General features: G+C 47.4%; 1 protein-coding gene across 2 annotated transcripts in view; it reads right to left on the bottom strand.

The window, feature by feature from the left end:
• Positions 1-25,558, bottom strand: part of LOC144738121 (adhesion G protein-coupled receptor F5-like) — a 73,901-nt gene that overhangs the window by 30,511 nt on the left and 17,832 nt on the right. For both annotated transcript variants that reach the window (XM_078621042.1, XM_078621041.1), the window contains exons 5-12: positions 19,854-19,909; positions 16,492-16,677; positions 12,623-12,782; positions 11,928-12,123; positions 10,533-10,740; positions 3,651-4,577; positions 2,838-2,879; positions 291-338 (exon numbers count right to left, since the gene is read on the bottom strand). In XM_078621042.1, the coding sequence (XP_078477168.1) occupies positions 291-338; positions 2,838-2,879; positions 3,651-4,577; positions 10,533-10,740; positions 11,928-12,123; positions 12,623-12,782; positions 16,492-16,677; positions 19,854-19,909 (1,823 nt within the window). The remainder of the gene's footprint in view (positions 1-290; positions 339-2,837; positions 2,880-3,650; positions 4,578-10,532; positions 10,741-11,927; positions 12,124-12,622; positions 12,783-16,491; positions 16,678-19,853; positions 19,910-25,558) is intronic.

The following is a 25,558-nucleotide window of genomic DNA, read 5'->3' as shown; positions in this document are numbered from 1 at the left end:
ACCTCGTCAAAGAGCTCAGTGAACCATCGTCACCTCGTCAAGGAGCTCAGTGAACCATCGTCACCTCGTCAAGGAGCTCAGTGAACCATTGTCACCTCGTCATGGAGCACAGTGAACCATCGTCACCTCGTCAAGGAGCTCAGTGAACCATCGTCACCTCGTCAAGGAGCTCAGTGAACCATCACCACTCACCAGCTCGTCTGTACACAGTCCCACCCCCCAGTCTACACCACCAGTCACCAGCTCGTCTGTGCAGTCCCAGCCACCCCCCAATCTACACCGCCACTCACCGGCTTGTCTTTACATAGTCCAAGCTTCTTCCTCAGCTCCTTTTGGATCTGGAGCAGAGGAGAGGACATGTGTGTGTATACATGTACATTGTGAGTCTATGGGTCTGCGTGTAAGTCTATCGGTCTCTGTGTGCGTCTATGGGTGTCTGTGTGAGCTATGGGTCTCTGTGTGAGTCAATAGGTCTCCCGGGGAGTCCATGGGTCTCTGTGGGTCTATTGGTCTGTGTGACTCTAAAGGTTTCTGTGTGAGTCTACATGTGGCCTTGTACGTGGTGTGTGTACGTAGTTTAACGAATAACGTCATAAGGTCGCACTCATTACACACAATGGAACATAGAAACCGTCATCACATGAACTCCGCTCATCCTCGCAGCAGCCGTTACTTCTGGCTGGCCCATCGAACAAAGACGGTCACTGCATCATTGTGCCTTCAGATGGGCTTCTGCGCCAGTCCGGAAGGCCCTCTCCTTCCAATATTAGGACGCCACTGGGAGCTATGCACTTTTAAATCATCTAGATTTGACGAACTCATTTGTTTAGAACTGCTGTTTGTTATTGTTGTAGTGTTTAGTTTGTGTCCTTCCCCCACACATCCGATCTGCATGGTTAGCTTACGTACGGTGCAAAATAACTTTTTTCTCTTGATGCAGCAGTCGTGTAGAGTTCCAGATGCGATTCGCGGATAGTCAAAATCTCGGATAGCAAGTTCGTAATAAGCGAAGGAACACTGTACACAACATGTGTACTAAAGATATTTAGGGCACATGTTTGATGTTAGATATTAAAATATTTCCAATTAAATGTTTGTTAAATAATGGGCATGTTAATTATTGTTATATATGATGCTGGTCTGTGATCTCGGTAGCTGTAGGAGAGGGAAATGGAGGAGAGAGATGAGGGAGAGTTAAGGGATACATAAAGGAGAGATAAAAATATGAGGAATATATAAGAGATAAGGGAGAGATAAGGAAGATATAAGACGGGTATAAGGGAGATAAGAAATATATGAGAGAGATATGGGTGATATAGGTGTGTCTGGCCACAATTGCAGATGTGCATATGCCATTTGGAAGCACACTTTGAAATAGAGTTTCACCATTTCACAAACCCATGGTGGTCAGCTGTTGGGGAGTATCTACTCCATTGTCTCCGAACTTTATTACTTGTATTGTTGTCTATCCTCGTCAGGATCCGCGAGAGGAGAGGGACAGGGCGGACCGTCGGGGAATGCGTTCCTGAAAGGTGCAACGATGGATATGGAAATGAAGCACATCACGAGCGATGTACGGGGTAGTAGCATGGTGGAGGCGACGGCTGAGAGGTTATGTATCACGGTGGCTAGGAGACGTTAACTACCTCGGCTGGTGTATGGGAGGGTCATGGTTTCGATCCCGACCCTGATGATGCTGTTGTATATTTAGAGTTTCCACAGTGTAGCAGTATCGATAAAGTGACGATGTATTTGCAAACGATGTAAAGGGAGATGTAAACAGTTGTATTAATGTATTTTGAATGTAAATATTATTAATATTTTATACAGTGTTAAATATAATTTGTAAGGTAAACGTATAAAATGAGAGAAATACGAATTTAAGCAAAATGGCAGACGGCTGAACCTCACTGCCTACTCACTGAAGGCTGGGAACACCACGTAGCATGGGACTTGCAATGGGCCGCTTGGGAGATGGAGACGAGGCAGAGACAATATGGAGACGACAGAGAGACAAGATGGATACGAGATGGAGATGAGATTGAGACGACATAGAGACAAGATGGAGACGAGGTGGAGACAAGATGGAGACGAGACGGAGACAAGATGGAGATGAGATGGAGACAAGATGGAGACGAAGACGAGACGGAGACGAGATAGAGACGAAATGGAGACAAGACAACAGACGAGAAGGAGACAAGATAGGGCCAAACGGAGACAAGATGAAGACAGAGACGAGGCGGAGACAAGACAGAAACAAGATTGAGATGAGGAGACAAGATTAAGACGACACAGAGACAAGATGGAGACGAGATGGATATGAGACAAAGACGATACAGAGACAAGATGGAGACGAGGCAGAGGCAAGATGGAGACGAGATGGAGACCAGACGGAGATGAGACAGAGACAAGATGGAGATGAGATTGTGACAACACAGAGACAAGATGGAGATGAGATGGATACGAGATGAAGATGAGACAGAGACAAGATGGAGACGAGATTCCGATGAGATTGAGACGAGCCAGAGACAAGATGGAGACGGAGACAAGATAGATGAGATGGACACAGGATGAAGACAAGACGGATACGAGATGAGATGGAGATAAAATAGAGACGAGATAAAGATGAGGTGGAGACGAAATGGAGACAAGACAACAGACGAGAAGGAGACAAGATAGGGCCAAACAGAGACAAGATGGAGACAGAGATGAGGCGGAGACAAGACAGAAACAAGATTGAGATGAGGAAACAAGATTGAGACAAGGCGGAGACGAGACAAGATAGAGACAATACGGAAAATGAAGTATGTATAAGAGAATGAAGTGTGTTCCCGTACCTCTTTGTCGAAGAGGCAGTCCAACAGCAAGATGAAGAGACCCTGAGGTGAGGAGAGGACACGGGGAGACGCTCGTTACACAGCGGCAACCGGCAATCGTTTGGCTCCAACGCCATGGAAATCACAACAGAGGTCCAGCTATGTTGAGCAATCATCAGGTGCATGCAGTGTGTCAATATTTTGTCTGCTGCCTCATAGCTGGTGAGACAGTGACATAAAAGAGGCCGTCTATGGTGCAATCATCGGCATTATCGCCAACAGTGTCATGGAAAAAAAGAACTAAATAGCTCAGTGGGATTACCTGGTGAAATTCGTTTTTTGTTGTTATAATAACCATTTCTGAACGTGGTAAAAAATTAAGCAGGAGGAAAGAAGGCAGGCAACAACAGCCACAGTTTAACCCAGAAAATCAGCAGCTGTCTGAATTTTTTTCCAACTGTGGGGTCATTTGGCTGTCACTGCATCATCTGCGGTGACCTGAACTGTCCCGGAACCAACTGGTTCTTGTGGTAAAAGCAACAGCGAGTGATCTCGCACAGAGATAATTATCGACAGCCACAGTTTAAGGCAGCATGTTACGTCGCTCGGGAAATACACCGGATCACATCATCACAACCGCCGATGCCGTAACTCTAACCGACATTTTTATTAAAGACGTGGGGTATTTCAGATCACAGTCTCGTGATGCGCAAAGTGGCATCACTGATTTAATTTATTCGCCCACCCATCTGTGCGCTGCACTTGCATACCAGGCGAGGCAGTTAACATCTCCTAGCCACCATGGCGCCCCCCCAACCCCCACCTCTCTCTCACCTGCAGCGAGTTGAGGATGGCAAACAGGTAGTGTAGGGCGAGGCTGCCTCTGCCCCCGGCGCTGAACACAAAGATCCCGAGGCCCCATGTCACTCCGAGCAGCGGAGTGAGTACGGCTACGCTGCGCACCACCTGCTTCACCCTCACCGCCGGCTTTCCTGACATGGCCGCCGCCATGGCGGCGCCACTCCGACACGCCACCTTCTTGACCACCATGGCGAGGACCCCCAGGTTCACGCAGCAGATGACGAATGCTGGCACGACGAAGGCAAGCAGTGCCCGGCTGCGCTTCCAGTCGAGCCAGCAGGCGCCCTCGCGCACGTACGCCCCCCACGGATGAGTCGCCACAATCGTGACGATGGCGATCGCGGCCGGCAGGCCATAGCCCAGGGCGAAGGCGAACGCCCAGATTTGGCGCTCCATCATGCGGTCGTAGATGATAACGACGAGGTAGAGGAGGAAGAGACCCTCGCAGAGCATCCAAAAGAAGAGAGACAGGAAGCCGAGGTGCGCCAGGAAGGTGATGATGGCGCACAGCGCCGGGTTGCTGATGGCCACCGGGGACGCGGAGACCACGAACCACACATCGGCAAAAAGGAGCGAGCAGCACAAGTTGATGAGGACGAGGTGGCGCACGCGCGAGTTCTTGTGGCGGCCCGCCGAGCGCCAGGTGGCTGCCTCCACAGCAAGGGTGGCCAGCAAGGAGGCGATTGACACTGCGATGCCAGTGTGGGAAATGGCTGACAGGACAGGGTCGTCGATGGTGTCGGGAGAGACGAGGATGGAGAAGGAGGTGGTGTGGTTGCACCGGCAGGAGACAAAGCGTCCGTCCACAAGGGGCGTGCCCCCGGCGCCAATAGTGGGGGCGGGGGAGGACGATGTCAGCTGGCAGCCAAAGTCGGACCAGCCGCCCTGCCTATTGTTAAACTGGGAGGGAGGAGAAACGGGGGGGGCAGAGGGTGTGAGGCAGTGGGGGTGGGGTGGGGGGGCGACGCATGTGGGAGGACCGTGCGTTCGATCCCAGACCCTTACAGTGCCTGCTGCTGTATATATTTGGAGTCTGTGTGTCTTTCTCCCCATGGTGGTTGTGTACCATCCTAATTCCTGCGGGATTCAGGAGGTCCGGTGGACTGGTTCAGGCTCCAGTCACCATGAGGGGTGGACAGTTATCTACTTGGGGCAGGAGACTCCAAAACAACAGGGAGTGGTTCTTATTTTGAACAAAGAATGGAGGAAGTGTGGGAGCATGGTGGTGAGGTATGGGACGCTTGAAGACAAATTATACTTTGGGCTCACTTCCCCATGAACGTGAGGCAAGGAATAGTGGTGGTTGCTTATGCCTCCACTGAAGATGAACATCAGTAGAGGGATGCAGTCAAGGCCGATGAGTCAGATGCCTCCGATGATCTCCTGTCACAAGTGCAAGCTCAAGTGGCCCCTCAGAATAAAGTCATCCTGTTCGCTGACTTTAATGGCCGAGTGGGTCATGACACTGTCACCTGAACTGGAGTGATTGGAAGGCATGGGAAAGATCAGCTCATGTGTGCTGCCCATGGGCTTGTAATCACCAACACGCTGTTCTGGCATTGGTGCATCCATACAACATCTTGTATGCATGCCGGGTTCAAGAAAGAACATCTACTGGACTATCTAGTGATGGAACAGTGGATGCGAGCCTATGTCCTTGACACCAGGACCTACCTACTGAACATCAGCTTGTCATCTCTAAGATGCAGCTGGCATTCTTCCATCCAAGTAGTGGGGGTTCATCTATAACCCCATTCAAACCCAAAGTGGCCTGGGTTCAACCTTGATTTGAAGCTTTCGGGACTGCAGGAATTCATAGTCTTTGGTTCTTTCTATCCAGCCCAGAAGAATTCCCTCATCAAAACACTACACCATAGGGCCCGTTCCATCTCCGACCAGCACCACCTAGCCAGTGAATTGGAGCACGTACACCAAGCCCTCAGGATGAACGGATACTCAGACCGTACAATCTGCAAAGCTGTCTCCCCAGCCATGCAGAGACAACCTTCTGAGGATCCAACCAAAATCATCACTTTACCGTACATAGCAGGGGTTACCAAAAATATTTCCAAAATCTTAAAATACAAGATCCAGGTTCGTTTCAACACAGTACACAAAATCCGTGATTTAATCCCATTTGTAAAGGATGTGATTCCTCACATGCAATACTTTGGTATCTACAAACTGAGTTGTGGTTGCGGCAGCAGTTACATTGGGGAAACGAAACGACATGTCTCGGACCGCGTTCGTGAACACAAGGCAGATCTGAAACACGGAAGGACCAATACCTCTGCTGTTGCCGATCGTTGTTTAAATGCTGTGGGCTCACACGAAATAGTTTTTTCCAAGACGGAGGTACTCTGCGAACCTACCGGCTACTTTCAGAGATGTGTTCATGAAGCCATCCAGATATATAAACACAGACACAACTTCAACCGAGAGGATGGGTACAAACTGAGCAATCATTGGAAGGACGTTATTAACCAGGTAAAGTCTTAACTAACTGTGATGTTTCCATCCTACCTGCCTATGTCAGCTGTTATTTCCGACTGTGTCTCTCTCTTTATGCCTCTCTCTTAGATCTCTCATGCTCACCCTCCTCTTCTGCAGTTACATGCTGATTTTTCACATTAACATCATGCTAATCTCTCACATTAACATAGCCACTTCCGTGTCCTCGTCTAGGAGGCCGCTTTCCTATCTTACAGTTACATGCTAATTTCTCACATTAACATCACGAGCCCCAGCCACTTATTTATGAACCTTAGACTACACCCATTTCAAACCTTTTAAAACAGTCTGCCTCAGCAGCAGACTATGCTTTCCCACCTGATGACGGATGCTTGTGTTGCGCCCGAAACGTCGTTATTTTTTTTATTCTATACCTACGTGACTTTACTGAAAGAACCAAAGAGTATGGCCTGGTCTCAGTTAGCTGATGAAAGTTGCGAGCTGGAATTTCATCATCGCTTGCAGCTGAGGTTGGCATCCCCCCCCCCTCCTCCTGGTGCCGATAGAAAACGGGCGAGGTTTAGGATTGTGCCTAATGAAGGAGATGGAGTCTGTCTCAGTAGCCCGTGATTACAAATCATTCTTTAATTCCATAAAATAAGTAACTTGCAGCACCACACCGATTACCATCCTTAGGGGGGGAAATCTGATCTGATCTCCGACCCCAAGGAAGAGATTTTCAGGTTTGCTGAGCATTTGCAAGTTCTTGGGGGAGGGGAAATCCCTCAGTCCAGAAAACATAATTGGGAAAATTGGGGATGACCGTGTTGAGGCTGTGGTACCTCAAATATTGGAAGAAGTAGCCACCCCCGTGAGTGGCTGGCTGAAATTCCATCTGTTGAAGTACAGGAGGCGATCCAGAGTCTGAGACCAGGAAAAGTAATAGGCACAGATTATCTCCCAAGCGAACTGCTGAGGGAGGGTGGTATTTGCGTGCAGACTGCCCTATATGACTACATAATAACACTCTGGACCACTTGACGGGTTCCGCAGGATTGAAAGGATGCCCTGGTGAACCCCCTCTTTAAGAAGGGGGGCAGCATAGACTGGAACAACTAAAGGGGCATTTCCTTCCTCCGTGTGCCCAAAAAGTTCCTGGTAAGGATTATTCAACATTGCCTTGCCAGACACGCTGAGGAGAGGCTTGCAGAACCCCAATATGGTTTCAAGCCCAGGGCGGTCCTGCACAAATGTCATATTTTCTGTCCGTCTGCTACAGCAAAGGTGTAGGGAAATCAAAAAGACCTACATCTGTTATTGACCTAGTCAATGCCTATAACACCATCAACAGGCCTGGGCTCTGGGTTGCTCTTCATGCTTTAGGTGTCCTTGACTCTCAATTCACAATTATTAAGCGCCTTCATTATGGTGGGCAAGCCCGGGTAAAGCTACATGGCCAGGAGTCCGAGCCATTCCCTGTTCATCTTAGGGTGCGACAGGGACGTCCTCTGGTTCTGACATTATTTAACATATTTTCGACCACGTCATTCGAGAAGCTTCACATGGCTGTACTGGAGGAATCTCCTACTGATACAGATACAATGGACGTCCCACTCTATAACTTGCTGGTCGTGGTAACCTGCTACCCTCTTCCTGATGTTAGAGGGTGCGATGCCAGACAGTGCATATAGGCATAGAACAGGGGTGGCTCTCAGGCAACCTAATATGATTCTGCACGTTTCATTACTGTGGGTTGAGCGTCCCCAGGTAGAGCATGTATATTCAGTCACAGAGAAACAAAGTGCCAACGCAATGGTGTAGTGAGTGGATAGATGTGCTACCCACATTGAATTTGCGAGCTTTCGCAGAATGATGTTTCATTTGTTGATCTTGGCTTTGGTATTTAAAGTGTGCTTTTTGTAGCTGACTATATGATCCAATGTTACCCTGAGGTAGACGAGGTGACTAGTGTTCGAGCCTCTGGTCTCCTCAGGTGGCTGACATTCAGGTGTTGCTCTGCATCGGGTGTCGCTCTGCATCTGTCTTAGGTGGAAGGCACAGATTTGGGTTTTCCTTGGGTTGGGGTTGAGATGATTATTTAGGAAGTCTCTTGACATCTCGTCCAGTGCCCTCTCAAGGATCTTCTTTGTGTTCTCGAAATTCCTCTGTTGTATGGTGATACAGAGGTCATCAGCATAGGTGAACTGCTGACAATCTGCAGGAAGTGGCTGATCGTTGGTGTAGATATTGAATAAAAGTGGGGCGAGCACACTGCCTTGTGGTAAGCCATTATTTTGAGAATGCCATCTACTTTACTTCCCATTTAGTTCCATGTAGAAAAGTCTGTTCTGTAGGAGGCTACAAATGGTCTGGCTATGGTTTAAGTCGCCAGTTATGAGGTACAGTTTGTGGATCAAGATACGGTGTTGAACAGTGTCATATGCAACAGACAAATCATCAAACGCTGCGCGGGTGATCATCTTCTGTTGGTAACCATCTTCGATGTGCTGTGTGAGGTTTAGTTGTTGACCTTCACAGGATCGGCCAGGTCTGACGCCCACTTGGTCTCATATGAGTTTGAGAAGTACCAGAGGTTAAATTCGTTACAGGATAAATTCGTTACAGAGTTTGTAAGTGATGCTAAGGAGGGAGATGGGTCTGTTGCTTTTTAATGATGAAAAGTTTTTTCCCTGTTTTGGGCAGAGATATGATTCTATAACAGAGATGTGATGTTCTCCGGTGTTTCTTCTTTGCAACCGTTTCCCATTGTTGAGCAGTTGTTGTGCAACCTGGTTGGCAGTAACGTTTGACACGACTGGGGATGTGATATTGTCAACTCCTAGTTTTATTATGGTCACCCAAGCGTTCTTGCTGTCATGTGTCAGATTAGTTTTCATGATCATCTCTCTGCAGGCATTGTGTCGTTCTACTCCTATGTTGTCTATTAGGTTTTCTCCCAACGTTATAGTGGATTCTGAGAGGGGGACGAGATGGTGTTCTTTTTTATAGAGAGTGTACAGCTCAGATGTTGTGCTTGATATGCCTGAGATGTATCTAGTGCTGCAGCCCCTTGGCATGGAGCGCCAGACACTTATGTTCACAGCCCTCGTGAAATTGTTGTAGTTCTCATGGGTCAGAGTGCTGTCCTTGATTGCATCTGTGAAGGATCTCCAATTGTTTTTTTTCAGGTTGAATCGTCTGCGAAATTGGACCCCACTAATGGAATATCTGCACCAGTTAGAAACATTCAGGCTGGCCAGCCTACGATGCATTCTGAGTTTAACCAGGCTGGATTGTTTTAGGAGCTCACACATCCTCGACAAATCTGGACACAGTCCCATCGGTGATCTCCTCCAACAGGTAAGGCTGTGTTGGCTCGGTCGCGTAGCCTGCATTCACAGCCACAGCATGCCCCAACTGCTTTTGTTCGTCCGGAGACAGGGGGCGAAACGAGCAGGCATTGGCTAGAGAAGAGATTGAATGATGTGTCATGTGAGGATATGGAGCTGAGTGCACTTGGCAATGACTGGTACCAGCGGTGTAAAAATCGGCCTCTGTGGAGTAGGCTAATGAAGGACACTGCTCAACAATTGGAGGCAGTCGCCAGCAACAATGGAGGTTGGGAGCTGCACAGTGCAGGCAACAGCCTCACAACGCCTGCAGAGACAGTCTTGGGCTCGGAGTCCTTATAAGAAAGAGATCTGAATCTTAGGGATCTCATTGGAGAGTAAGACACGGATCAAATATCGTGGGGCGAACCCACTGAGAGCCTTGTAGGTGAGTAGCAGATTCTCATAGTCCAATCGGTACTGCACTGGTAGGCAGTACAGATAACAATATAGCAGATGTGTGTGATGCGCTCGCGAGACTGTGCAAGACATATGAGCAGCTGCATTCTGAACGAGCTGGAGTCTACGATGAGACAACAGGGCTCGGATATGAATTCTGCCAAAATTAAAAAAAATTATAACTAAAACCATTGAAAATTTAACTAATTTAATTTTACCAGGTAAGGCCCCCTGAGCTATGTAGCTCTTTATCAGAAACGACCCGGCTATCGCAATGATAGCTCAATTAAGTGGCTTATCATCTCGTGCAAATTTATAGCAGACATATAATCCAAACTCACGTCGATTCTAAATGTGGAGGGAAAAAACCGGAGGACCCGGAGGAAAATCCACATGATGACGGGGAGAGAGAGGCAACTCCAAATATACAACAGGCATCAGGGTCAGGATCGAACCGACAACCTCCTGTATACGAGGCGAGGTATTTAACATCTCGCCAACCGTGGCTGTATCATACACTCCCCTCCCCACAGACAAACGCACCTCCCATTAGCACGGTTGGCAAAGTACGGTGTGAAAAACTTCAACATATATATGCATGTAACTCTCCACTCACCTGTGTGTCCCAGAAGGTGCATTTAATGTTGTTACTATGGGAAACTTTTGGTTCCGTGACTGGGAAATGGAACTTAATGTCCGTGACACATGCGCCACTCTTCGCACCGTTCACAACGGTGCTGAGGACGTAGCTTCCGACTTCGTAGTTCACGCTGCCGTCAATCAGCTCTGGAGTGAGTCGAAGCGGCAGGATTCCTGCCAGGGTCCTGTCTCAACACATGCGTGCGTGAGTTGTTAAATATGGAAATTAGCTCGATATCAAATCGGGGTTGCACAACGGCACATTCGCAGCAATGTTTTTGTTGCAGTGCATTCATTCATGATAATCTCAATTTTATAAAGCGCCTTTCATGCGTGTATGTATGCGTGTATGTATGGACGCATGTTGAACTGCCTCCAACTGCCCAATAGGATGCTGCTACTTGGCAGTTGGAGGCAGTCGCTCTCCAACAACAACAACGGAGGGCAGATGAGCAATGCTCACAACAACAAACGGAACACAGGGTATATAAAACGCAGAAAGTTGGCACAGTAGGGGGCACGTGCATGGTCTGTCCCATGACGTCCTGGCAGCGAGCCTTAAACAATTCACGTGGACTCAAAGTGCACCTGGCCTGGCACAGGCGCAATGGTGACATCACCGTCACTTAGGGTTGAATGGCAGGTATTGATATGTTGAGCTAATTTCGCACCATACCTAGCCAGGAGTACCAGTCCTAGCTCCAGACAAAACAATGGCAGCCTCTCCCCACCCTCGTGAGCATCTGAACTTTCCGTGTTACCCACCGCAGTAGTTTTTTGCTACCTCTCGAGGCAACAGCGGAAGTGTTACCACTGTGCTGTAATGGAGGATAACAACGGACCGCGACGGAATTACCGATTGCGCAGATATTAGCCAATCACGAAAAAGGTGTATCTTTTTACCACGCAATACTAAACAATGGGATCGCTCGATCCATGCATCGCTCGGCAATTAATTGATGGGGCGAATAACTCATTACAGATAAAGTGTTTACCACAAGTGAAACACAATACCTTGTTGATCTCGTAAAGGAGCATAAATCATGATCACGTGAACTTCGGCAATTCACGCAGTGGCGGGTTTTGGCTAAACATCAATCAAAAATAGTCACCACATCGTACGCTTTCAGATGTGCTTCTGCGGCCGTCTGGAATGCTCTTCTTTCCGATGTTAGGAAGCCACTTTAAGGTCTGCATTGAAACCTCATCGCTTTAGAACTGCTTGTTGTGTTTGTTGTCTTTCTCCCCGCACCTTCAATGAGCACAGTTGACTACGTACGGTTCGAAAGAAGTTCAACTTACGTACAACAGGAGGCCAATGCCGCTCAGCAAGCACTGAGCGGACACAGTGAGATCTTCCAGTGAGACTCACGTGAAGAGGATGTTGATGATGTATAAGTCGCCATTGACGACATTCGAAAGTTGCTGGCTATCGATCGTCACGGACGTTGCGTCGGTGCCATTCAAAAACGTCTTGGAGTAGGCGCCCTGGGTGCTGTTTCCATAGACCGTGCCCTCCAGCAGGATGTTGGCACTCGTGATGTTGAAGGCCCGTTCGTCGTTGGCACCTGCAGGATTGAGGAGGAGTGCCAGAGAGTAGAGGGAGGGTAAGAGGGGGGATGTTTTAGGAAGAGGTCTCTAAGAGAGGAGTAGAGAGAACATTTGGCTTGCCTGGTATGCAAGAGGTCGTGGGTTCAAAACCGAGCCTCCCCGCGTCCCCCCATGCCACCAAGTGTCTCCCAGTGTATCCCCCCACATCTCTGCGCATCTCCTCGAGTCCCTGTGCTTCTCAACATCTCCCCGTATCTCCCACCACATCTCTCCACGTCTCCCCCTGCCTCCCAGTGTCTCCCCCTACATCTCCCCGAGTCTCACTGTGCTTCCCAGTGTCTTCCCAGGTCTCCCCCCACCTCTCTCCGAGTCTCCCATTGCCTCCCAGGATCTTCCCGTGTCTCCCTGTGTCTCCTCGTGTCTCTCAGTTTTTCCCCCCACATCTTCTTGGATCTCCCTGTGTCTCACAGTGTGTCTCCCCCACCCCCCCCCCGTATCTTTCCCCCGAATGCTCACGTGTGGCCATGCCCAATCCACTGGTGGTGTTAATCCTCGACATGAAGATCTCGATGCTCTTGAGGAGATCCGCGCTGTTCGACTTGTTCCTCTCCTGCAGTGCCCTCCACAAGTGCGCGTTGCTTCTATTCAGGAGATTGCTTGACGTTTCCAGAAAGTCCTGTTGGGATGTGGCATGATGGGTTGAGAGCACAGAATTTGGTGGTGCATCTGTCAGTGTTTGCATCGATAGTCTGTGTTGTGTGTATAGATAGTGGTAGTGTAGTAGGGGTTAGCGCTACGGACCTGGCGAAGACCCGAGTTCGAGTTGTCTTTTTTTAACCTGTTACCCTCAGTGCAGGGTGAGGGTGGATAACGAAAGGCAAACTGGGTGAATGATGGGTGGGTGTGGTGAGGCTGAAGTGAGTGAGAGTTTGGGGTGTGTATGTCTGTGTGTGTGTGCACATGGCCTGGCACGGGCGCCGTAGTGACGTCACTGTCATATAGTGGTGAATGGTGGGTATTGTATTGCTATTGTATTTGGGGCAGCGATAGTTTCGCATTTAGCGCACTGTGCTATGAACATGGCGACTCGAGTTCGATTCCCGCTTACAGCCACCAACAACAGTGACGATTACCTGAACAGGTCCTGGGCCTCCCTTAGATCAACTCAGCCTCAAATGAGTACCTGGTGCGGTGTGTAAACATCGCCCCTGGGGAGACAAAGGCAGCCGGGTGTGGTTGCTGTCCACCCACCCCCTCGTATGTCTTGCTAGCCTTCATAGGTGCTTATTCTTAGGTTTTTTCGGTAAAGTCACGTAGGTAAAACATTAAAATTAATAAAAGTAAAATAAAATAAAAATCACGACGTTTCGGAGGCAACACAAGCTTCCGTCTTCAGGTGGAACCGTCACAGCCCGACAGCTGTATCAAGTAAATGAGAGATTACAGGAGATACCACTCCGTATATATAATGGTTGAGGGGGGGGGAAGGGGCAGGAATGGCCCACTTTTTATTATTATGGTAAGGTGCGGTTTGAGACTATGAATAGACTGCATAACAAAAGACTGAGCCTTTATTATGGAGAGGTTCGGTTTGTGACTACGCCTAGCCTACATAATAAAAGTGTGAAAAAAGAAAGCTAAACCTGGTAGAAAGCTAAACCTGGCGAAACAACTGGCTGTCCATCAGTAACCTGCAATAGTTTTCTGTCAAATAAGATGGTTCAAATAAGTGTAGATAAATCTTTTTTTTTTGCATGGTTAATCACATCTTTCCAATGATTAAAGGTGCGGCTTGAGACTATGAATAGACTGCATAACATACTGATGGACAGCCAGTTGTTTCGCCAGGTTTAGCTTTCTACCAGGTTTAGCTTTCTTTTTTCACACTTTTATTATGTAGGCTAGGCGTAGTCACAAACCGAACCTCTCCATAATAAAGGCTCAGTCTTTTGTTATGCAGTCTATTCATAGTCTCAAACCGCACCTTACCATAATAATAAAAAGTGGGCCATTCCTGCCCCCCCCCCCCCCTCAACCATTATATATACGGAGTGGTATCTCCTGTAATCTCTCATTAACTTAATACAGCTGTCGGGCTGTGACGGTTCCACCTGAAGACGGAGGCTTGTGTTGCTTCCGAAACGTCGTGATTTTTATTTTATTTTACTTTTATTAATTTTAATGTTTTACCTACGTGACTTTACCGAAAAAACCTAAGAATATGAATCCTTGCAGTCACGAAAGCTTCAAATCTAGAATTCATAGGTGCTACTCGCTAATGGCACTTGCCCCAACGATATGTTAATGTATACGAGAGATATTTGTCTTTTATCCTTATATTTAATAGATCAGTGTGTGCAAGGGGCGAGGTCACCCCTCATTCTAACGCTAACTTATACTGTAACCATGGTGGACACACCCATATAAGCTTGTGCTGGAGGCCCTGGGTAGGAGATGGCGTCTATGACGCAGTCTGAGTAAGTGGATCCAGATTCTACCCCTCCGTTCGGAGTTTTTTCAAAGAAACACTAGGCAAACCAAAGAGGCTGGCCATGAGGAATGAATGTGCAAATTCTCACTGCGGAGGAGAGGCTTCCATTTATTTTTCCGGTGATGGACCAGTACATCTTGCACTTCTGTGGTATATTTACGATACCTTGACTTTCGTCCACTTGACTTTCGTCGCTTCGCTCTTTCAGCCGTTTTTAATTACAACCACATTTCAAATTTCGTCCTATTTCATCCTAAACCTTCCACGACGTTCACGCCACGTGTCATCTTTTTCGTTCAGTCTTTGTGAGCATCTCTTATATTTGTGTTTATTCATATATAAATAATACTGTACTTATTTACGTGATTATACTGTAAACAATTCATAGGTTTTTTTGTGTGATAGCATTATAATACTACAGTGTTTACTTACGCAAGAATACAAATATTTCCAGGAATTTTTTTGTTTATTTATTTAGTTTTGCTTATTTATTTAGTTTTGTTAATTTATTCTTAAGCTTATTTTTTTATTTATGTTTATTTAAGTTTCGCACGCATGTGTTATATAGTTACTCTAGTTATTTGCATGTACGTTTTTATATTTATTTTAGTTATTGGCATGTACGTTTTTCGCCAGCCAAGATAAATTTGCAAGCTAAATAAGGGCTCTGCTTTGACATTCGTCCATTTTTGACATTCGTCCATGCTCTGGTCACTAACCAGACGAAAGTGCAAGGTATTCCTGTACAGGAAGTCCGCAGGACTGCCTCTGCCTCCAGTCGTTGTGAAGGGTGGACAGTTCTCCACTCGGGGCAGGAAACTGCCAAACAAATGGAGTGGGAAATTTTGAATAAAATAATGAAGGGGGTGTGGGATTGTAGAGTCGAGGTGTGCGAGGCTGTTAGTTCCTGGCGATTGTGGGCTCAGTTCCCCATCAAAGGGAGGAGAGGGATGGCGGTGGTGATGGCTTATCACCTGACTGAAGATTAAGATCAATTTGTGGGATGATTCGTTGGGGGCTTTGCAGACTCGAGGATTCAGTTTCCGAGTAATCTAAAGAGCCTCGGGCACCATACTCGACCAGAATCTTTCGTTTGCTCACCAGGTGCAAAATATCGTCAGGTCCTGCAATTTACATATCAGGGCTCTGCGACACATTTGACCACTATTGAGTCGTGACGCATAGTATCGACAAGGCTCGATTATTGAAACTCACTATGGGATGTCTACCGTGACGGGTTACTGCAAGATCCCACCATGTCCGTCCAGTGCTCGCTGATCTGCATTGGCTTCTTATTGCTGAATTCATACTTTAAAGTTTGCAGTCATTACACACAAAGTGCTTGACACAAATGAACTACAATACCTTGCTGATCTCATCAAGAAACATAAACCATCACGCAGACTCTGGTCATGCTCGCAGCAGCGGCTTTTGGCAAACTATTGAACAAAGATGGTCACTGCATTTCGCACGTTTGGGATTTGCTTACACGGCCGTCTGGAACCTTCTTCCTTTCAATGATAGGAAGCCGCTGGAGATATGCACTTTTAAATCATCACCAAGATTGACAAACTTATTTCTTGAAAACTGCTTTGTGTTTAGTTTATTGTCCTTTCCTACAATTGACATTACAATTCACAATATACTATACACTACACTATACACGACACTACACACTACACTATGGTACACACTACACTATTCACTACTATACACTACACTACTATACACTACACTTATGTCCACTACAATATACACTACTACAAAGGATACACTACTACACAGGACACTAAATTAAAAACTCATCTCTTTAGAACTGCCTGTTGTTGAGTTTACCTATGACGGCAACGACCAACCCTGTCCCCCTGTCCCTCTCTCTCCCTGTCTTGCTCACCGCGGCCACCTGGCGCTGGAAGGTGATCCTCTTGTCCTTGGCCGCCAGAGCAATCTGCCCCAGAGCAGCGCTGGCAGCGCGCACTCTGTCCGGAGTGAGCTGGGTGCTGCTGGTCTGAGCGGTGAGGTTCCTCAGCAGGGCAGGCACGGCTCTCTGCACCGTTTCTTTTGACTCGTTCTGCAATTCCTGCGAGGTGGTGGTGGGAGAGGGTTGAGAGATGTGTAGTGGTATAGTGTATAGTGTCGTGCAAGGCCGTAATTATAATATATTTTGGGGGGGACACATCCCCACCCAATATTCAAATATGCTCAAAATGTCCCCCCACAATATATTGCGATAACCAATGTTTAAAAAAAAATTTGCTATGCTATGTAAATTAAAAAAACAATTTTGCTAAACATTGGTCACAATATCTGGACTTTAATCTTGATTTGAAGCTTTCGTGACTGCAGGAATCCATACTCTTTGGTTCTTTCGGTAAAGTCTTGTGTTACTAACAAAACGTCGTGATTTATTTTGTTTTATTTCTACTTACGTGACTTTACCGAAAGAACCAAAGAGTACATCTGGACTTGTCTTCATATAACAATGCATAGATGTATGTTCAAATGATTATGGTTATGGTTGTGTAGTGACATAGAACGGTCACTACTGTATCGGCCCGTACGATGGCTGGGGGCCCCAAGGGGGTGCCTGGGGGGTCACGTGGTGGAGGGATCCGGACCTTCCCAGAGGTGGGGGAAGTGAGGCGTGTCCTGGGAAGGGAGGCGTGGCCTGGAGAGAGCCAGTCACGCCTGGGCGGAGCCGGCCACGCCAAAGGAGATATAAGCATGGTGTGAACGCAGAGCGAGGCTGTTGTACTGTACTCCGAAGTGAAGACATCATCGGTCGTCAAGTCCCGAGTCGTCGTCCTGGGCCAGGCAGGCCATTGCCTGCCTGGTCCAGTCTGTGTCGCGTTCCAGAGTGTTAGTGAGTTGAGGAAGGTGGTCGCCACCTCATGTACAGTGTTATATTACTTACCGTTAATAAATAGTGTTGCCTCCAAGCTGCGTGTGTGTGCACCTAATTCGAACCCACTACAGTTGTACTTTAGTAATCCCTAATCTCTGCCATTACATACAATTGTAATAAAGAACTCCTTCACACGATGTCGCTCTCCGTTGGTCCTTTATTTATGTTCTTCTCCTCCGCACCCCGCCGGCCTCCTCCTCGGACCAGCGTCGTCTCTCACACGCCCCGCACACTCTGCAGCCACCCCGCTGCTCCGTGTGCCCCCGCACACTCTGCAGCCACTCTGCTGCCCGTGAACTCCGCACGCTCCGCTAGCCAGTCCCCTAGCCCCGTGCACTCCGCACGCTCCGCTAGCCACTCCGCTAGCCCCGTGCACCCCGCACGGCTCTGCTAGCCACTCTGCTAGCCCCGTGCACCCCGCACGGCTCCGCTAGCCACTCTGCTAGCCCCGTGCATTCCGCACGGCTCCGCTAGCCACTCCGCTAGCTCTGTGTGCCCCGCACACTCCGCTCTCGCTCCGCACACCGCTAGCTGGCGGTGTGCCAAGCCCCATCAGCCACGTGGCTGATGGCGCGGCGGCCACCCAACGTGGTCTCGCCTCTTCACTCCATCGACTGGCCCTGATCTCTTCCGGGCTCCCTCCTATAACCTCTCTCCCACGTGACCCTGACTCCTCCCTCTCGGATCGTCACATCCGGCCTTCCCATTTACGCTCGCATTACACAATGAAACAAGAATAGGTAAAAAAAACAGAACAATGGAATACAAGACACTATTAGACATTATGGTCCAACCCATGTGAGACTAGGCTCTAAGGAAAGCTGTCTCGGGTGTGGACCAATCAACTTCAAGGACAGTGCACATTATCAGAGTTATGTTCTTTTGTTTGTATTATGACTGCAGGTATTGCGGTCTATGCAAACATGACTCCTTGTAAAAAGGTGTCAGTTTTTGTTGCCAGATAGAAGGGTAAAAAACCAATTATCATATTTTTACTGGCAAATGAGGTTCCCATACTATTAGACATTATTGTAAAAGATAAATTAAAAGTCCATCCCATGTGTTAGTTAATTTTGCAATATTTTAGGCAGGAAATTCGTTTTCAAATTTAGATATTTTTTTTTCTGGGGGGGGACCCCTAGACCCCCTGGAAGATTTAGGGGGTCTAGGGTGTATATTGTAGCGTATAATGCAGTGCATGTTGAACTTATTTTGCACCGTACATGGCCAATCGTGCTAATCGGAGGTGTGCGGGAAGGACAACAAACTTAAACACAACAACAAAAACAAAAATCAGTTCTAAATAAATTAGTTTATAATCTTCACCGCTCTTGGCCCAGATCAACTAACCAATTCTGTCTCATCCAAAAGAAAAAAAATCACAAATTGCAACAACCACACAAAAGTACTTGAGTTGCGATACAATTACACAATCATGATGCGATGTCTCAGGCTGTGGGTCTGTGTCTGGATCTAATTGGTCTCTGCGCCATTCAATCGGTCTCGATGTGGGTCTATGGGTCGCTGTGTGAGTCTATGGGTCTTTGTGTGGGTCTTAGTGTGTAGAATATATGGGTCTCTGTACGAGTCTATTGGTCTCTGTGCGAGTGTCTGTGATGGATGATTGAATGTGTGGATGGAGCGGTAGTGTAGCGGTTAGCGCTACGCTGTGCTACAAACCCGGCAACCCGGGTTCGATTCCCGTTCACGGCGAACACCAGTAACGATTATCTGAAGCAGTCGTGGGCCTACCCTAGGTCGACTCAGCCGCAAATGAGTACATAGTGCGGTGTGTAAACATCACCACTGTGGAGACAAAGAAGGGCCGTGTGTGGTGTTGGCCACCAACTCCTTGCATTCTGTGCCGGCCTTTATAGGTGTTCGCTAACCACTTTCCACAACAGTCTTGCTCTTTGTACTTTTCTATGGTTATGGTGGTAATGATGATGATGTGGTGGTGGTGGAGGAAATAGTGGAGTAAAGTTGTTGATGACGAAGGTGGTGGCAGTTGCAGGCAGTTGCCCTTCAGCAACAACAGAGGGAAGAGGAGCGATGCTCACAACAACAAGCGGAACACCAGGTGGATAAAACGCCAGCGAGTTGGCACAGTAAGGGGGGACAGGTGATATATCAGTCAACCCATGGCACGTGGGTCTGTCCCGTGACCCCCTGCCAGTGAGCCTTCGACACTTTATGTGGCCTTAAAGTGCACATAGTTTGGCAAAAGTGCCCTAGTAACGTCAGTGCTAATTATGGCGAATGGTGGTTGTTCTTTTTGATCGTGGTGGTGGTGTTGGTGGTTATGGTGGTGATGGTAGTGGTGTGGTGGTGGTGATGGTGGTGGTGCTCACCTTGGATTGCTCGAAGATGTATTTAAGCCTCTCAGTGGTACCGTCAGTGGCCGTACCTGCGGGCAGTGGTCAACGGGTCATCTACTGGCCATCAGCAGTACATCAACGGGACATCAACAATACATCGACAGGACATCGACGGCACATCAATAGAACATCGACGGGACATCAACAGGACATCAATGGGTCACCAACAGGACATCAAAGGGACGTCAATGGGACATCAACGGGTCATCAACAGGACATCGACAGGACATCACCGGTACACCAACAAGATATCGACGGGACATCAACAGGACATTAACAGGATATCGACAGAACATCAACGGGACATCGATGAGACATCAACGGGACGTAAATGGGTCATCAACAGTATATCAACAGGATATTGACACGACAACGACGGGTCATCGACGGGACATTGAAAGGGATATCAACAGGACATCGACGGGACAGTAACAGCATTTCAACGGGACAGCAGATAAAGGCTTTGTCAACCTCCTCATTTGATAGATCTAAGCTCAGCATTTGACCCCACTGATCACAGGCTTCTCCTTGACCAACTGAAAGTTTCAATAGGGATCTCTGACATAGTTTTGTTGTGGTTCTCCTTTTACTTAAAGAATCGTATGTACTACGTTACACATGATGGCTTCAAGTCACAAATTAGACCAGTTCTCTGATCTCTTCCACAGGAATCTGTGCTGGGCCCATTACTTTTTAGCATCTACATGGCACCATTGGGTATTCTGCTCCCATGTCTTGGCTTATCCTGCCTTTATTATGCTGTACGATTAGGTCCAGACTATGCAACAGCATCTTCTGCGCTATCTGCATCACTAACAATAGTTGAATTCATGGTTGCACCAAAACGTTTTGCTACAAAATCCCAACAAGACCAAATTCATATTCATCGGCTCCCTTCTGCATATTTATAAAATTGGTTTGCTTTGTCAGTCCTACACGGGATGTCAGAAACCTTGGTGTTCAGTTTGAACAGGCACATATGGTGGTTAAAAAGTCATTTTTCCACCTAAAAATATTGGCAGAATGCATCACTTCCTGTCATCTGCTGACTTGGAGAGACTGGTCCATGCTGTTGCGTTATCCCAAATCGAAAACTGCAACTCCGTTATTGTTGGGATACAGAACAAAGTCCTGGGTACACAGCAACTTGTTCAGAATGCAGCTGCTAGAATGCTCACACTTACACCATTCTGTGAGCGCATTACACCAGTCCTCTTCTCCCTTAAGGCTTTAAAAGGGCTCAACCCACATTACTTAAGATCTTCTGATCTCCAGCTACTCAATATTTCAGGTCTAAGTTGCACTCTTTTGGCCATCGGGCTTTGTTTGCGAGACACACAAGCTATGGAACGCCTTACCACTTAAAATCAGGCAATCACATTTTTTCATTATCTGTCTTTGTGGCACTGCTGTCTGTTGGGATGGCCACATTTTCTCAACTTATTGAAGCCTAAACAACAACATAGCCACACGTTAAGTTATTTGGACGACTTAGGTCTGGATAAGGCCAAGAGATGTTGTACCGCTTCCAAAAAACTGCACACCTTCTACGTGTACCGTTAAATTAATGTGACACCATTGGTAAGGGAAGTTGTTAAGTTGAGAAAGGAGGCTTTCCGAGCTATGCTGGGAAAAAGATCTCGTGACTCTTTTGAGAGGTACCGGTGTGTCAATAGGGCAACAGCTGCAGCAGTCGCTGAAGTGAAAGCCCCGGGTGGCGTGGGAGAAATTTGGAGAGGCCATGAAGTGGGACTGCCGGGCAGCCTAAAAGATGTTCAGGCAAACCATTCGATGCCTTAAGAGGGGTCGACGGGACATGGCCCAGGCTGAGTTCAGTAAGCATGGCATAACAATGACCTCAACTAAGGAGATAATCGAGAGGTGGAAGGAACACTTTGAGGAGCTCCTCAACCCGGTGGACATGCCCTCCTCTCCGGAGGCAGCCCTTGTGTGTCGGATCCATCACGGCTGCTGAAGTCACTGCGAATGTCGAGGGCCTTCATAGCAGCAAAGCTTCTGGGGTGGACAAGATTCGCCCAGAGTTGTTAAAAGTGCTAAACAGTGTAGGAGTGTTGTGGTTAACATGCCTCTTCAATGTTGTGGTACAGTAACTCTGAATTGGAAAACTGAGGTTGTGGTTCCCCTCAGCATCCCAGATAAAGCCCAAGCCAGAGTGCTGGAGTCTCAGATTCAGGAGGAACATTGTGGATTCTGTCATGGTCGTGGAACAATGGACCAGCTCTTTTCCCTCTCAGAGATATTTGAGGGGTAATGGGAGTATGCTTCTCCAGTCTACCTCTGCTTTGTATACTCGGAGAAAGCATATGACTATATTTTTCAAAATGTCTTGTGGGAGGTACTGCGTGAGAGTGATGGACCAGTGCTGCTTTTGTGTGCTATCCGGTTCCTCTATTCCCGGAGTGAGAGCTGTGTCCGTATTGTTGGTGTTAAATCAAAGTCGTTCACTGTAGGTGTTGGACCCTGCAAAGGGTGTGTCTTCTCTCCACTCCTGTTTGTATTTTCATGGACAGCATATCAAGGCATAGCCGAGGTATGGAGATTATCCAGTACGGAGGCATGCAGGTGACGTCACACTCCAGCATCCACTTGAACAGTTTGATACCGAGTGTGAAACGGCTGGGATGATGATCAGCACCTCCAAATCTGAGGTCATGGTTCACTCTCGGGAAATGGTGGATTGTTCTCTCCAGGTGAGGGGGGAACATCTGCCCTTAGTGGAGGAGTTTAAGTCCCTTTCGTGAGTGAAAGTAAGTGAGAGCGGGAGACCGACCAGCAGATTTCTGCAGCGTCTGCAGTGTTGAGGGCACTGTACCATTCCGTGGTAGTGAAGTTCACCTATGGTCGTGAGCTTTGGGTAATGACCAAAATTATCAAATCGTGGATACAAAGGGCCAAAATCAGGTTTCTCCGCAGGGTTGCTGGGCTCACTCCCCGTGATCAGGTGAGGAGTTTGGTAATCTGGGAGAACCTCAGAGTCGAGCCGCTGCTCCTCCGGATCAAAAGGAGCCATTTGAGGTGGTTCGGGCACCTGGTGAGGATGCCCCCCAATAGAATCCCCCTGCAACTCTACTGGGCACGTTCCACTGGGCGAATAGCCTGGGGACGGCCAAGCACACGCTGGCGGGACTATGCCACTCAGCTAGCCTGGGAACGCCTGGGAATTCCCCAGGAAGAGAAAGGGAGGTCTGGACTGCCCTTCTCAACGTGCAGCTGCTGCGACACTCACCAGGACAAGTGGACTGAGAAACGAACGAAATTCCAAGCGATGATACGTCACTTCGTTGCGCATTCATTTGTGATAGCCAGGTCGCTTCTAAAAAGAGCTAAGTAGCTCAATAGGCATTACATGCTAAAATAAAAAAAAATATATATAATATTGTTATAGGTTAATACCCCGGTTTATGCCGGGGATGCGTTCCTGAAAGGTGAAACAATGAATATCGAAATGAGGTCAAGCAATGAAATGTTTCCACAAGAGCTAAACAAAGACAATGGAGGGTACAGTGACTAAACTAAACTTTTTTTCACGAGGAAAGGCCGACTGAGCTATGTCACCAGAACGGACCTGACTATGCCACTCGGCTAGCCTGGAAAATGAAGTGGCTGATATCATCATCACCATGTGGAAATTTATAGCAACAGCCATATACTCTAAATGCTTGTTTCTAAATGTGTAGGGAAAAACCGGAGGACACGGAGAAAAATCCATGCCACCATGGGGAGAGAGAGAGAAACACAGACTCCAAATATACAGCATGTTTCAGAGTCGGGATTGAATCCACAACCTCCTGTATACCAGACGGGGTAGTTAACATCACCTAGTGACCGTAGCACTATGTTAATGCACACATCTTCATCCTAGGACGTCCCCACAACTTTACGTTAAACTACCAAAGATACTCAGTTTAACACGTAGATACTGCACTCAAGACTTTGATTGTACCGCAGTAAACTTGAACACAAATTATCCAGGGTACAGTCAGATAAGTACACTATAAAATTAAATCACCAAAATACCGTACATAAATATTATGTTGCTCTTTACATACGCAAAGTTTTTTGTTGTCCTTCGCTCGCATCTCAGATTAGCACAGTTGGCTATGTCCGGTGCAAAATAAGTTCTACATACGTACACTATACACTACAATACACTTTGGGGAGGTTGAAACCAGGGCGCTGTTGTGTGGGCGTGGTAATGAGGTACTTATTTGCCAGGACCAGTGAGTCCCATTATTATGCCCAGGTGAGATTTGTGTTGAAGTAGTGAGTGGATGAGTCTTTCCAAATCGGCTTTCTTGAGAGGAGGCCTATTTTTGGTGGGTTGAAGAGGTCCTGAAGAGTATTTTTTCAATAATTTTGTTGGTTATTGTGAGTCGCTGGATGTGTGGAGGGGTGATGTGTGCCAGGACAGGGAGCTAGGGAAGCGGGGTGAAGAAAGTGGACCAGTGATGATGCTCGTGATAGCGTTTGGCTGTGCCTGTGTGTTACGACCTTGACCAGACAGGTGTACAGGATTCTCCTGCTAAGAACGAGAGTACAATTGCTGAGGCACGGAGGGTGGTGGTATCTGTGCCCCATGTTGAGCCAGCTAGTTTGGAGATCAGGTTGTTCCTGGTTTTAACCTTGGCTGTTGTTGTCCTCAGGTGCTCCCGGAAAGTGAGTGTCCTATCCAGCATCACCCCGAGGTATGTGGGGGTGGGGTGGTGCATTAGCTTGAATTTGTTCATCTGGATGTTAAGCTCTTGATTGGCCTTTGCGTTGTAGGGCTTGATTTGAGTCGCCATGTGTTGCAGTATTGTTCAAGTTTTGCTGTATCCTCACTTAGGGTCTGATCCAGGGTGTCGAAGTTGGGAGCTTGTGTTGCCAGGCAGATGTTTTGCCAACTTATTAGTTTCATAATAGTAAACAATGAAGCAGAGTTATCTGCACTGAAACATTTTTTTGTAATGTTTATAAACTTATTTGTTTAATAATAGTAAACAATAAACCTGAGTTCTTAGCGAAAGATTAAATAAAATTGTACTTTACATTGCCGTGGTGAGGCCTAGTCCCATGCAGAGCCTGCGACCTCGCCTAGATTGGCCAGCCGGAGGAGGTGAGACAATGCCAGGCTGGGGGCTGAGCCGCTACCCCCGCCCCACCCCACCATCCCTCCGCCCGAGCTACAATAATGCTACAAGAAAACTATGTAAACACTTTAATATTACACTATGAGATCTCTTTTACCAGTGGCAAAATATAATAGTAGGTTTTTACCCTTTTAAACTGGTACAAAACTGACACCTTTATACAAGGCATCATGTTTGCAATAACCACAACACAAGTAGTCAAATATGCAAACAAAAATAAGCAACTCTGATAAAGATAATAATATGCACTGTCCTTGAAGTTGATTGGTCCACACCCGAGACGGCTTTCTTTAGAGCCTAGTCCCCATTGGTGTTGCCTTGTATAAAGGTGTCAGTTTTGTACCAGTTTAAAATGGTAAAAACCTACTATTATATTTTGCCACTGGTAAAATAGATCTCACAGTGTAAATGCTTACCCCGAGCTCTCAATACTCTGATATTGCACTGTATTTGAGTTGTACGCCTTCTGGTGTCATCTGGTCCAACACCAATGGAGACTAGGCTCTAAAGAAAGCCGTCTCGGGTGTG

The sequence above is a fragment of the Lampetra planeri genome, chromosome 77, assembly GCF_965212315.1.
Source record: "Lampetra planeri chromosome 77, kcLamPlan1.2.h2, whole genome shotgun sequence".
Classification (NCBI taxonomy): Eukaryota; Metazoa; Chordata; class Hyperoartia; order Petromyzontiformes; family Petromyzontidae; genus Lampetra; species Lampetra planeri.
Note: the sequence above shows the minus strand (reverse complement) of the source record. Positions and strands in the feature narration are given on the sequence as shown.